Source organism: Bombina bombina, chromosome 3 (assembly GCF_027579735.1).
Source record: "Bombina bombina isolate aBomBom1 chromosome 3, aBomBom1.pri, whole genome shotgun sequence".
NCBI lineage: Eukaryota > Metazoa > Chordata > Amphibia > Anura > Bombinatoridae > Bombina > Bombina bombina.
In genome coordinates, this window is record NC_069501.1 from 714835839 (window position 1) to 714851702 (window position 15864).

At 35.7% G+C, this 15864-nt stretch overlaps 1 protein-coding gene across 2 annotated transcripts in view; it reads left to right on the forward strand.

The window, feature by feature from the left end:
* Window positions 1-15864, forward strand: part of MSI2 (musashi RNA binding protein 2) — a 986805-nt gene that overhangs the window by 515893 nt on the left and 455048 nt on the right. For both annotated transcript variants that reach the window (XM_053707533.1, XM_053707534.1), the window contains exon 7: window positions 3563-3611. In XM_053707533.1, coding sequence (XP_053563508.1) covers window positions 3563-3611 — 49 coding nt within the window. The remainder of the gene's footprint in view (window positions 1-3562; window positions 3612-15864) is intronic.

Consider the following 15864-nt stretch of genomic DNA (forward strand, 5'->3'; position numbering starts at 1 on the left):
GCCCTTTGTTTTAAGTGAATGGGGGAGTAAAAAATAAGTAAAATAAAAGATATCATTTTGCTTAGGCGAAGGTACACAATCCGAGACCTTGACTCTGCCCCTCGTTTCTCCTTGTTGAGGAATCCTATGAACTGTTTCTCTTTGAATTACAGAGAACCGTGAGAAACTAGCTGTGCATGCAAAGATTGCATTTTATTTTCTTTCACCCTATTCAAGCTTTGTTAATGTTTAGTATTTTAGTTTCATTTCAGGTTGCTTTGCCAGCACATTGATAGTTTTTGTTTTTTTTTACTTAGAAAGAAAAGCCTTTGTAGTTGTCCAACCAAGTGCATTTTTTCTGTCTTCATTTTGTATTTTAACAGTTTTATCTGATTTTGTTTGTTTATTTAAAAATATCAATTTGTCCCAAAAGTATTTAAATATGTTTTTTATGCATAGTTTATTCACATAGAATTTATTGTATGATCTCAGCATGGAGCAAAATATTCTCAATGGAAGTGCATAGTTAAATATTGAAGGTATTCGGACCATGATAAATGGGAGAAGCTACTAACCAGTCAATAGGTTTTTTTTTTTTTTTTTTCATACATTTTAATTTACATGAATTTGTGCAGCATTTAATGTACTAACATATGAATTATCTTAGACCTGTTTTGGTAGTTCACTTGTTTAATATTCCCGCTACAGATTTATTCATGGAAATCGAGACGTTAAATACTGAACTTAACTTATTAATTGTTTATGGCATATGTCTGCATTCTACATAGTAATATCTTTTATTATTTTTTTAAATATCTTTAATCATTAAACATGTCTTTGTTCCTTTTATTGGGAGGACACACGTTCATGACTTGAATATAGCTTCTCAAAAACATTTTGGTAAAAGAGGGGCTTCTCTTTTTTTCTAGAGCCACCAGTCACTTATGTCACTGGATTTATAGTCTTATAAGAATAATCAGAGAATTATATAACTGATGTCCCCAATTGCTTGTAGTTGTTTATATTCAGTTAATCAGTTATAAAATAAATGTAATATAATTCACTAGGCCGCATACCACTTTTGGCTCGTACAACCCAGATAGAAGTCAGTACAGGTCTAATCATAACAGACTTAAACATTTCATTCAGATTAAAATCCTAAAAATACAAGAATAAGGGTTCTTTGGAAAACTGAATTAACTTCTTTTAACTCCTTGTTTATATCATGGTGCCCCTGTATCCTATAGATATATGCAGAAATGAATGTTTATTGAGGGCCTTAAGTAAAGTTCTTTTGTGTAAGAATTGTAAATTAGTGTAATTACATTTTACTTATTGGATGGTTCTGATCCCGGTACTGTGGCCAAACTCAAGAGTAGCATTCCAGCAGGTTTAGTGTAATTACAGAGACCAACAAGCCTGAAAAATCCTGGTATTTACTCAGCTATAGTTGCCGCTTCAACAGCTCAGCAGCCTTAACCAGAGTTGATTTGGAGCCCAATTGATTCAGTTCTCTTCCCAAATATACCAATTGGAAAATTACAAAATGCCCAGCTGGTGGAGAATTCAAGCCAATTTCTTCCTGTTGATGCTTAGTCTCTCAGCTTGTAATTTAACTGAGTGCTTTATTCTCTAAAAAAAATTGCTCGAAATGAAGAACAAAAATTGTATGTGTGGAACTGAAATATTTTTTTTAAATCAGACTTTGCATTTACTTGAGGACAGTAGCAGCTTATTTTGTCCTATAATTTAACCAGTATTCACCAAGGGCAGAGTTTGCCAACTTCAGCCCTCAGAACCATCTAACACCATATTTTCATGATGTCTGAATTTGAGCACAAGTGATATAATCAACTGCTCAGTCATTGTGGTTATCTAACCTGTCCTCGTCTGAGGTAATGTAAATATATGGCCTCTTAGTAGGTCCTTCCCTGAGGCCTGACACTAGAGGAATCTGGGAAAATGATATCCACTTTATAAATCTAGGTCTTGTCTGAGATAGTGAGGGCACATCACATTGCTTTGTGCTGTTTGTACAGAAATAAGACACTTCTCCCTAGAGGCAGCCGGAGGTGGAGGTGTGTATTATATTAGCAAGATTCCAAGTGACATGAAAAAGAGCATATATTTTTTCTTCTCTTCCTGTGATCTATTGGTGAACGTGAAACACCTGGCGAAAGCTAGCAATCTTCCTCCAATGTATCTTCCTAGCTACATAATCTAGAGGGTGGGTGGGTGGGGGGGGGGGGTCTGTCAAACTGGTTGTTTATCATTTGGAAATTGTCAGTTTGGTGTGTTTATTCATCATTTGGAAATTGCCAGTTTTGACCAAGAGCACTTACAGTGAGGCTGTGTTTTCTTTTCAGACTAAGTAACAGATAAAATGAATGTACAAGACACTTGAATAAATGCACTGCTGATACTTCTTCTTGTCCTTGTAAAATTGTAATAAACTTTCCGAGGCGATGCCTCTGTGATTCAATATACATTAAGATTTCTAATAATACAGAATTTGTTTTTGAATTGAGGGGTTTCCAACTTTATTCACCTAGGGCCTTATTTATTATTATTATTATTTATATTTTTTTAAATAAAAGGTTAACCCCTTTTTCGATGTTTTGTTTGCTGGAACAAAAATATATACTTCTAGATATGAAGTTCAAATGAGGAATGTATTAGCAAGGGCCACATATCTATAAATAAGCACAGACCCAAAGTTTTACACATTGAATGCAGTCAGACAGGACAGGAATAAGCCAGTTGCTAAGAAGGTGTGCTAATATATTGTGTGTGGCAAATGGTGAAATGTGAGGGATGGGTAATAGGGGAGGCAGATAGAGGCACCACCAGCTTGTCCTGTTTTGGCCTAGGATGCTCAGAATTGATGTAAATAAAGAGTTGCACATAATTCTGTACAATTTAGATTTAATAGCTGCAACTGTGCAAAAAACGCACTAGTCTCTTGTTGCTTGGTCTTTTATTGCTGATTCAGAGGCTAGGGCAGTGATCTTGTCAATCAAAGGCATGCAAGTGAGGCACCTGAAGACGCAAAAGAGATATATATTAGCTGTAACCTTTTTAACAAAAGTGCTTACATCCACTGTAAAGTTGTGTGTGGTAGAGCAAGGCAAATAAGCTAGGTTAGGGGTGCAAGTGTTTTTTCAGGGTGAACTGGATATTTCCCCGATTTGTTGGAAATAATGGGGACCACAGGGGAACCCTCTGCACATTAAATTCAGGCCCTGCCACCGTTGCTCAACTTTGGACTAGGGCAACACAAGTGATTGTACCAGAAGGGTTATTTTATGTTGCTTGATTAAACAAGTCTGTCAAGAGGCCTCTTCCAAGCAATGGCTACAATTAGCAATTGTCATTATTGATAAATCGTTCAATTATAAATTGAGCTGTACCTCCCTGTCCTTAGGAGCTTACAATCTAATGTTTTGTGAATTTATTTTTTTTAGACGCTGGCACAAAGATTGAATTAGCCTTTCCATGTACTGCTTTTACGGCTTTGTTGTGTTTTGTTGATGTGACCATCAATAGTTAAAGAATTATTTGTAATCTATTTTTTATTTTTTAGGTTGAAGATGCCATGTTGATGTTTGACAAAACTACTAACAGGCATAGAGGTAAGATGTCACTTATATCTGACCCAGTCTACGCTAAACTGTCAATGCTTGCTACTTTAGGGTACATGATGACTTTAAAACCCATCAAACTATTTAAACAACATTACATATACTATTAGTTAACTAACATACCTCAGACTCCAAAATCTGCATACATTCCAAATCAGAAAGTGTCAATCGGAACATTTTTAAAGATGATGCTTTTATTGATTAGCAGATTTGCCTTGTCACATTTTTAAAACATAGGGAATCTATTTTGTGTTGTGTTTGTTTATAAAACTGCTGTAGACAAAAATGATGCACACTGAAATTAAATTAGTGAAATGTTTAGGGTTAAAATGTTTTCACATTGTTTACGCTATAGGCTAATCTTGAGAATATTGTACTCCTACATAAAATAGCAGTCCTCCCTATTAATGTAAAGGGGTACAGCCCTATCATTTGTCTGACTTTAGCCTATAGACTGTGTTGTTGTTCTGAACGTATAACTAACTTGTTTTAATGTCTAGTATTATCAAATTTTCTTTGTTCTCTTGGTAACGCTTATTGGAAGGCAGGGATGTATACTTAGGAGCCAGCCCATTTCTGGTGCACTATACGGCAACAGTTTTGCAAGAATGTTATCCATTTGAAAGAGCACTAGATGGCAGCACTCCTTACTGTGACATAGTGCTCCAGATGCCTACCTAGGTATCTCTTCAATAAAGAATATCAAGGGAATGAAGCACATTTGATAATAGAAAGAAATGTGAACCTTTTTTTTAAATGGTATGCTCTGTCTGAATCACTAAACCATTTCTTCTTTTCTTTCTAATAATATGACCCTTGTCTGCTGAAGTTAGACCAGAAAATATCTGTGTGTGAGTGCAGATTAGTTCATTAGTGATTTTTCATACAGGGCCTGTTTCCAGATCTAGAGGATAAACATGAGACAGTTGTATGGATATATAGACACAGTTACACGTTTCTTTTTTTTTCTTGACACCCGCATTTTGGTTTTATTTTGGATACCTTGCACCTTCATATAGAATTGCATATATCTTAGGCTTCTCTGAATAGACCTAATCTTTCACGTGGTCCGTAGCCTCTCACTTATTTCTTCTCGCTTTCACTTGTAGCCTTCCTGTACTTCAACCTATCTAGATTTTAAGCACATTCCTAAAAAATCGTACTTTATATAAGTACTCTGTTAAAGGGAGATACAATCAACATTTTTCTTTCATGATTCAGATAGAGCATACAATTTTAAACAATTTTCCAATTTACTTCTATTATCTCATTCTCATTCCCTTGGTATCCTTTGTTGAAGAAACAGCAATTCATTACTGGGAGATAGCTGAATGCATTGAGAAAGCCAATAACATTAGGCTTATATGTGCAGCCACCAATCAGCAGCTCCTGAGTCTACCTAGGTATCCCCTTCAACAAAGGATATCACCAAAATAAATTTGATGATGGAAGTACATTCTAAAGTTGTTTAAAACCACATATGTTCTATATGAGTCATGAAAGAAAAAAATGGATTTAATGTCCCTTTACCCTCAGTGCTTTATTGATGCAATCTCTCTAGCAACCCTTTCCTCTATACCAGGGGTCAGCAACTTTCGGCTCCCAGATGTTTTGTAACTACATTTCCCATGATGCTCAGATAGCCTAAAGAGTGTCTCAGCATCGTGGGAAATGTAGTTCCAAAACATCTGGCAGCCGAAGGTTGCTGACCCCTGCTCTAGACCAATTCATTGGTACATTATTCCTCACCCCTTCTAGACCAGGGGTCTGCATCTCTGGTCCTTTAAGGCCACAACGCAGCCAGCAGTTCAAAATCTCTGAACATAGGTCACTTTTAACCAGGTTTATTTCATTTATCTTTTTCAAAAAGCAGTCTCTTAAATATCTTTAGTGTTGTCAGTATGTGATAAGATGACAATATCATAAGCAATCTGGGATCTTTTAGGTCAGGTGCCAGCACCACTCTAGATGTTCCAGATGTATTTTGCTTAAAGAGACACATTAGCAAATTTGACCTTCAGATTCAATAATAAATTAACAAATAATAAATAAACAATTGTAAATAAAATATTAAAAATAGTCTAATTTTAAGACTTTTTTCGGGATTGACGATCATGCACCTGTTGGCTACGAGCATGAGCATTTTTAATAATTACACTTGCTCACCAAGAACATATAAAGGATATGTGAGTTTCAAATGCTAGTGCACGCACTCAACTAAAATGTGTAATAACTAGGGATGGGCGAATGTGTAAATTTCTGAATACGAATGTTAGAACAAATGTTATTACCGAAATTCTAATTGCAAATCCGAATGTTGATACGAACGAATATTCTTAAAAATTCTATAATCGAATGCTATTTACAGTTTTCGAATGTCACTTTCGAATTCGAATGTTTATAAATAGATCGGTTGCCCACATTTGAAATTTCGAATTTAACATTCTATTTAACAAATACTATTCAGAAGTTCAATAGTTCATGTGGTAGGGAATCTAGTAAATTGATACATAATAGATACAAATATATCAATTAGAATGTTTCTAATTCGATCGAATATTGCATAATTCGAATATTACATTTAAAGAAAGCATGAGAAATACTATTACAAATATATAAATTCAAATTTTTCGAATTTGAATATTGCATAATTTGAATATTGCATTTAAATAAAGCATTATAGAAATACTATTACAAATATATAAATTCAAATTTTTCGAATTTGAATATTGCATAATTTGAATATTACATTTAAAGAAAGCAATAGAAATACTATTACAAATATATAAATTTGAATTTTTCGAAACAAATATTTTTGAATGTAATCATAAAATTCGAAACCGAACATTCGAAAATCGAATGTTAGAATGTTATGTAAACATTTGAATTTCGATTTGAACGAATGTGTTAAAATTTGTTTCATTTTTCAAATATTGCGAAACATTCGCCCATCCCTAGTAATAACTTCTGTATGAAGGATGTTTGCAAAGTAATCTTATTGCAAACATGCACCTGCATTCATTTGCAGTTTAGTGTTCATTAAATAATGATGATGCTAACCATTAGCTTGTTGTTATTTATTAGTCAGTCTTTGAATATAATCACTGCAGGTTACATCACATTCTGTAGTTACAGGGCTGACCTGTAGCCAGTAGATGTGACAGCTCTGAAGTCATCTGTTGGAGGATATCAAAGCATTTCCTAATTTCATGGTTTTGGGTTTGATATTACCATGAGTATTGTGAAATAGCCAAGTGTGAGATTTAGCAGAGGGAAAACAGTATTTTGGGTCAGCACCTGGCAGAACAATCTAAACCATTCTTCATGTTAGTTGCCTTTTACTGTCAGTATATTTAACATTAACCTTTTAAAGCCATTATGCCGTTCTATTCTGTCATAATTAGACTGATCTTTAAAGCCGTTATGACGGAATAGAACGTCATAGCTAACGGCTGTCCTGAAGCCTTCTGTGCTGTCAGGATTGGTCGCGGTCTTGGGGGCATTCCTAGGGTTGTAGGGACGCCCCCCAGACGCGATCCAATAATTGAAATCTCGCGATCGTGTGCACGATTGCGTGGTTTCAATTTGTCTATATCGGAACAGTTGTTCTGATGTAGGCATTTTAGCCCAGACTCGAAAGGGTTAAAGACACATAGTATGTAAAAAAATTGTCATGTTTATGAAAGAGAAGCTTTCCCCCTCAAGGAAAAATACTGTTTCATTGTATAGGGAAAATAGCAGGAAGTGTAACACACACAGCCTGATAGGTCCCTAGAAAAAGTTAGTTTATTCCCTGAATGATCATTCATTTTGTTTTTGTTTTTTGGGGGGAAACATTGTAATGTATTTTAAAACATTCAGATGAAACTGTAAATACAAGTAAATGATGATAATAATAATAATAATAATAATAATAATAATAATAATAATAATAATGCAAAATTAAACTTGTGTGTATTTTTATTATATTTACCTATTGGTATAAAGAACTTTATTTTGTTATGTCTTATCAGCTAATAGTTTATTTAAAAAAAAATAAATCCAAAATGTGTTTTAGCTAGATTGTATGTATTAAGTACACAGCAGGGCATGTTAGTATATCTAAACATAGTATGAGTTTCTTATGGATATTATATATTCAAGGAACATGCAAGTCAAAATCATTCAGATGGAGCATGTCATTTTAAGTACAAATCCTCAGCAGTAACAATGCACTACTAACAGCTAGCTAGTGTATGATGGCCTGTTGTTAGTGACTTATCATATCTGTTCAGCTAGCTCCCAGTAGTGCATTGGTGCTCTGTAGCTGACTTTATCTATGTGTTTAATCCCATTCCAGAGTTGGCATATTATACGCAATGTTGTTGACCTTTATTTCCGCTATCCCCTCTGTGCCCTGATTTGGTGAAAACCGGTTTAATGTAATTGTTGGCTCTGTGTGTATCAAGCATTTCACTACATTCAGTTCTGGAAAGCTGCTGAAAGGTTACAGGAACATGCAAGATGGCTTCTCGCCTGTCAGAGACTCACTTGCTAATTGGTAACATTTGTCTTTTTGCTATAAAAAAATGGTAACATTTATTAAGAGAGAGAAAATTTGCTTATAGAAGTTTTTAGAAAGTTTGTTCCGTTTCCGTTACCTTTGTTTAATTTCCTTATTTTTTGAAGTCTGACAGCCAGTGACAGTCATAATATTTAGATGTTTCCCAGACATGCTGTAGCTTTAAATGTCATAGCCAAAAGTTACATTACAGACACTATATTCCAAATATGTCTTTTCACTAGCGCCATAGGCTGTTGAAAGTTGAACTGCATTGCAGAATAGATGTATAGATGTTCTTGTATTCATTATTTAAAGGGACACTCAAGTCAAAATAAACTTTTATTATTTAGATAGAACATGCAGTTTTAAGAAGCTTTCTAACTTACTTTCATTATCAAATTTTGCCCTGTCTTTTTATATTAACACTTTTTTGGGGCAAAAATCCTACTGACCATGTTCATAAGCTAACAGGGTATACTAGTCTGTGATTGGCTAATGTCTGTCATATGATACATGGGAGAAAATAAAAAAAATGTCAGGAAAAAAATCTACAGCTTATTTGAAATTAAGTGTTATTGTATTGTCTTTTTATTATGCACCTGTTAATTATGCAATTCTACTGCATTGTGTGCTCCTTTAAGTATTCTTCTGTCAGTTAGGCAAATCCGAACTAGTAACTGAATACAATTTCCCAAATGATCATTAATTGTCTAAGACTCAGGGCCTAATAATCAAAAACTCACCAGAATGGAGAGAAATCGCACAAAATCTTTAGGTTTTTTTTAGTATTTGATTTTAATATATGTGCTTCTCCTTCACTAGCAGAACACTGTATAGCTAAACATATTATTATTATTATTTATTTCCATTTTAAGTAACGCTATACAGAGTTACATTACAATCATTAAGGTACAAACAATACTAGAGTTATACCAGGGTTGTTTCATATTTTTCACAAATAGTCCTTAAAACAGTCACAGTGATGTTTTCTACTAAATGGGATGGGAGTCCTGCCCATAAGCACAATCACCAGTAGGTGCACTTTTATACAAAGTGTGCTACAGTCTGAAGGGCTCTCAATCACAAAAGGAAGATTTGCTTAATATCCTTGTGATGCTTTAACTCTGGAAGCACAGGATGTTCTACTTAGATCTATACATAAATGAAACCCTTATATGTGTAGTTAAGTTAAAGGGACAGTAAAGTCAAAATGAAGCTTAAATTGATTATATAGATCATGCAGTTTCAAAATAACATTCCAATTTTACTTCTATTATTCATTTGACTTGGTTCTCTTGTAACCTTTCCTAAAGAGTAATCCTATGTAAACCCAGGAGCGTGCTTAAGCCATCTGACATAGTTACAAACTGCTAAACTCTGCTATATACACTTGTATGCTCCTAAGCTCCTATCAGCCTACCTAGATTTAGTTTTTAACGAAGAATACCAAGAGAACAAAGCAAATTTGCTAAATTGTAAAGTTGTTTTAAAATTGCGTGCCTTATCTGAATCATAAAAGTTTAATTTGTTTACTTTGTTCCTTGAAATTGTTCAGAGACTATTTAACAGGGTGGTTAGAATCGACTATGTACACATTATTCAACTTTAGGAATGAAATATTTTAATTTAATTACAAATTGTAAATAGGGTATTTAAAAAAAAAAAACTCCTGTTCTTTTATAATATTCAATAACTAGTGCCGTAGCTTGTCTTGTACCTTCTTTGGGTAAAGATATACCTGGGATCTTTAGGTGCCACCCCCCCCCCTGCATTTTCCCATCATCATCCTCCTAACTTCAGTTCTGTTTCACTCTCACAAATTTTAAATAAAACAGAACTATATTAATATATTGTGAGGATATTTCAAGCCTTAAAAGACCTTATAATGCCCTTTGCTTTTCTGCAACACTAACTCTATCTTTAGTTTCAAGTTTGCCAGCACTGAAGCGCTTACATCATTTGCTAAATTCCCTAGCAGCCTCCGTATTCCTCCCTTTGCTCCTGTTGTGCATAGGACATTAACTTTTTGGCCGTAATTGGGACATTTTGTTGTTTTTCTTTTGCTGTCACCGGAAATTGAGGGTCATTTTTTCATGCAGCTCCGTGGAGTTGTCTAAACTGGAAAGAGCTCCTCCATGGTTCATTAGCAGGTTTGCACTTGTAAATTTCATGGGCACCACAGTAATATTTTTACTTTTGCAGTAGCGCATTTTCCTTTAGATGATTCTAAGTTATATTCTTAAACTTCCTCGTATCTTTAAGTGGTTAAGAGGGAGAGGCCTTGGTGTTGAAGAAGTGGCGTGCTTCAGGCATGTCGTTAACAAGTAATATGGCTTTAGATTTGTTTAAAGGACCATTAAATACAATATAATTCCATTATCAACAAAGGCAGGATAAAAAGACAATGCAACAGCTATCGTTGTAAATTTCAAATGAGCAGTAGATATTTATTCTGACAAATTCCAAAGTGTCTGAGCTAGTGTCTCAGAAAGTGTACACATAAAAAGAATGTGCATTATCTAATAATGGTAGTCAATTTTTTTTTTTTTTTTTTTTTTCAGTGTGTTTTAATTTGCATGCGCTATGTAATTCACAAAAAATTAATTCCGACTTTACTGTCCCATTAATCAATAATTTTTGGTAAAATCTACTGATTTTCTGCACACTAGTTTTTCCATGCTTCACAAGTATGGGGAACAAGCCCTGAGCTGCACCCTGTGACAGGGACTATCACTGGAGGGCTTTCTCTTTTTATGGCTCTACGCTTGTGTATAATAAAGCACCTTTATAGTCACCTTTTGGGTTCCTGGGAAAGGAAGTGCAGGGAAATCTTGGTTTGCTATTCATGTCTGCAGCCGATTGAGGCAGTGACTCACCCAGCTGCTGACATATGAGCATTTGGGGGATCTGAGTGCACCGTTTCCCTGTAACGTATGCATGTTTGTGATGTTCGCCTGTATCAACACTTCCAGGCATAGCACAGCTCACTCATTTGTATAACAGCCCTACAGCTTTTCAATAAACAAGCCAAAGTCTCCCCTTGTTACCTGACCAAATATGGGCTGCTAGTTTTCATTTTAAAGATAACTTTTCTGTAAACCGTAAGACTGTGTTTCATGCAGACATTTCCTTTTAGATTATTACCGTTATTAAATATGTTTTGTATTTATCACTTAAAAGAAAAAAACAATTAAGATACTTGACCTGAATTGACGAGTAATTAGGCATCTCCTCAGAGGCAAATCCTGCCATCTTGACATGTATTTGCAGCAAAATTCCAAGGAAGAGTCTCTGAGTGCAGAATACGTGATCAGTATTTCCTCTTCACTCCCCTTAAAGAAATAATAAGAATCATGAAGCTTACATTTCACAATAGGATTGGACAGTGTGCTCTTTACCATCTCAGTGTTTTGTGATTGTCAACTTAGAGCTCTGAATAAGTGACACTAGATTAGATGCATTTAGTTTGAGTTTCAGCTCACAGCTTGTATAGAGGGAGTTGTGAATTGTATTTCTTTACACTGGAGTTTGTCGTTTAACTGAACTGTCTGTTTAGCATTTCATCTATATTTAGGAATAGATATGCAGGTATAAGTATATACATATATAAATAGAAATATATGTTTAAGTGAAGAACATTGGAATGTGAAATATGTACAGCAAATATACAGTAAAACATATAAACATATTGGATCCCTTTGCAGTGAAGTAGCTGAAACCATTAAAACTATGTATTTAAAAGTAATATTTAATAAAGTGTTATAGTGTATGTACTGTAAATATTTCACATTCCAATGTTCTTCAGCTTTGTTCGCTTGGTATTCTTTGGTGAAAGCCAAATCTAGGTAGGCTCATATTCTAATTTCTAAGCCCTTGAAGGCTGTCTCTTATCTCGGTGGATTTTGATGGTTTTTCACAGCTAGAGGGCGTTAGTTTATATATGTCATATAGATAACGTTCTTACACCCGTGAAGTTACTTATGAGAGGGAACTGATTGGCTAAAATGCAAGTTTGTCAAAAGAACTGAAATAAAGGGGCGGTCTGCAGACTCTTAGATACAAGGTAATCACAGTGGTTGAAAGTATATAAATATAACAGTGTTGGTTAAGCAAACCTGGGGAATGGGTAATAAAGGTATTATCTTTATCTTTTTAAACAATAACAATTCGGGAGTAGACTGTCCCTTAAAGCTATTGGCTGTAAAATATTGATCTTTCAATTGGGGCAACCAACGAGTTAAAATGGACAGAACCAACATTTATTTCCTTCTTAATATTGTGTGTTTTAAGGGACAGTAAAGTCAAACAAACTTTCATGGTTCTGATTGAAGACACTTTTAAATTAACCTCAAATTTAAATTGTTTTATTGGTATCCTTTGCAGTGTTCTCCGTGGAAAATGGTGCCAGCCAGGTGGTTTCTTAAAGCAGCTGGGTGAGGGCAGTGTAATAATTTCTAGTATTTTAACACTGCTATCCAAAGCACAAATGTATGGCATAATTTAACATAAATTTGTTTAATGATAATATGTGCAATAAAATTGAAACATTTTAATATTACAGGTAGAAAACTGTTTGGGACTAAAAAGATTTGGATTTTGGAATATTTGCATATGTAAAATGGGACAGATTGGAGAGGGCATGGAACCAAATGCAAACAACATCTTGTGTCATTTAGGCAATATTTACATGTAATAATATAGATTATACATGTAACTAAAGATAGGTTTATATACATAGTACCCTCAGAAAGATAGTACAGTACTGTAATCAGAAAGGTAATAGTTGTTTTAAATAAATATAGATTATAAAACACAGAAATCAAACCAAAGATGTAGGCAGAGAAAATTATTGCCTACAGGCGGGGGAAAAAAAGTAATTTTTGTTAATTTTATTTTTTTTAAAAACTGGTATTAAAAGTTTGGATTTCAGAACAAGTTGGATTTTGAAATTCCAGATTTGGAGATTTGTACCTGTAGTTAATTTTAGCTTAATATAGAGTAACATTTTTGCTGGGTGGTCAGTAAATTCAGCACCCATTTAAAAGGTTCTGGGAAGAACACTGCTTTGTTTAAAAGCATATGTACATATCCTCAACAACAGCAGTGCACTACTGGGAGCTAGCTGGTGATTGGTGGCTACATAGATTTCTCTTGTTGATTGTATTCAGTCCACGGGTCATCCATTACTTATGGGATTATATCTCCTTCCCAACAGGAAGTTGCAAGAGGATCACCCAAGCAGAGCTGCTACATAGCTTCTCCCCTCACATGTCATATCCAGTCATTCTCTTGAAACTCAACTAGATAGGTCGTTGTGAGAGGTCTGTGGTGTTTTTATACTTAGTTTATTTCTTCAATCAAAAGTTTGTTATTTTAAATGGCACCGGAGTGTGCTGTTTGTTCTCAGGCAGTATTTAGAAGAAGAATCTGCCTGCGTTTTCTATGATCTTAGCAGAAGTAACTTAGATCCACTGGCTGTTCTCGCACATTCTGAGGAGTGGGGTAACTTTCAGAAAGGGAATAGCATGCGGGGAATCCTGCAAATGAGGTATGTGCAGTAAATTATTTTTCTAAGGAATGGAATTGACTAAGAAAATACTGCTGATACCGATGTAATGTAAGTACAGCCTTAAATGCAGCGGCGACTGGTATCAGGCTGATGAATGTATGTACAATGAGTAATTTTCTAAGGAATAGAATTAGACTAAGAAAATACTGTTAATACCGAAGTATTGTATAAGCCTTAACTGCAGTAGAAGCGACTGGTAGCAGGCTTATTAATAACACTATCTAACTTTTAAAGTGTATGTTTAAAACGTTTACTGGCATGTTATTCGTTTTTTGTGAGGTACTTTGGTGATAAATCTTTTGGGGCATGAAATTTTCCACATGGCTGTTGTTTATTTCTATAAAGAAACGATTAACTGAGGTTTCCCACTGTTGTAATAGGAGTGGGAGGAGCCTAATTTAGCGCTTTTTTGCGCAGTAAAAATTCAGTTTCAGTCTTCCTGCTTCTTCCTCCTTGATCCAGGACGTCTCTAGAGAGCTCAGGGGTCTTCAAAAGTCATTTTGAGGGAGGTAATCAGTCACAGCAGACCTGTGACAGTGTGTTTGACTGTGATAAAAAACGTTAATTGTTAAATTGATTATCCGTTTTTGGGTATTAAGGGGTTAATCATCCATTTGCTAGTGGGTGCAATACTTTTCTAACTTAATACATTTTCTGTGAAGATTCGGTTGCTATAACTGATTTGGTTCTTTGTTATTTCAACTGTGACGTTTTTTTGTGCTTCTTAAAGGCGCAGTAGCGTTTTTTATATTGCTTGTAAATTTACTTGAAAGGTTTTTCCAAGCTTGCTAGTCTCATTGCGAGTCTGTTTAAACATGTCTGACACAGATGAATCTGCTTGTTTACTATGTTTGAAGGCCAATGTGGAGCCCCACAGAAATATGTGTACTAAATGTATTGATGTCACTTTGAATAAAAGTCAATCTATATCTGTAAAGAAATTATCACCAGACAACGAGGGGGAAGTTATGCCGACTAACTCTCCTCACGTGTCAGTACCTTCGCCTCCCGCTCAGGGGGCGCGTGATATTGTGGCGCCAAGTGCATCAGAGAGGCCCATACAAATCACTTTGCAAGACATGGCTGCTGTTATGACAGAGGTATTATCTAAATTGCCTGAATTAAGAGGCAAGCGCGATAGCTCTGGGTTAAGGACAGAGCGCGCTGATGATGTGAGAGCCATGTCTGATACTGAGTCACAATTTGCAGAACATGAGGACAGAGAGCTTCATTCTGTGGGTGACGGATCTGATCCAGGGAGACCGGATTCAGAGATTTCTAATTTTAAATTTAAGCTTGAGAACCTCCGCGTATTGCTAGGGGAGGTATTAGCGGCTCTGAATGATTGTAACACGGTTGCAATTCCAGAGAAAGTATGTAGGTTGGATAGATACTTTGCGGTACCTGTGTGTACTGACGTTTTTCCTATACCTAAAAGGCTTACAGAAATTATTAGCAAGGAGTGGGATAGACCCGGTGTGCCCTTTTCCCCACCTCCGATGTTTAGAAAAATGTTCCCGATAGACGCCACCACATGAGACTTATGGCAGACGGTCCCTAAGGTGGAGGGAGCAGTTTCTACTTTAGCTAAGCGTACCACTATCCCGGTGGAGGATAGTTGTGCTTTTCGGATCTTACAGCCCCTTGCATGCATTGCGCCTGTCACTGCGGCTGCGGCATTCTGGTTTGAGTCTCTGGAAGAGGCCATTCGCACAGCTCCATTGGATGAGATTATGGCCAAGCTTAAAGCACTTAAGCTAGCTAATGCATTTGTTTCTGATGCCGTTGTACATTTAACCAAACTAACGGCTAAGAACTCCGGATTCGCCATCCAGGCGCGCAGAGCGCTATGGCTTAAATCCTGGTCATCTGACGTGACTTCTAAATCTAAATTGCTTAATATTCCTTTAAAAGGGCAGACCTTATTCGGGCCCGGCTTGAAAGAAATTATTGCTGACATTACTGGGGGTAAGGGTCATACTCTTCCTCAGGACAGGGCCATGTCAACGGCCAAACAGTCTAATTTTCGTGCCTTTCGTAATTTCAAGGCAGGAGCAGCATCAACTTCCTCCGCTCCAAAACAGGAAGGACCTGTTGCTCATTACAGACAGGGCTGGAAAACTAACCAGTCC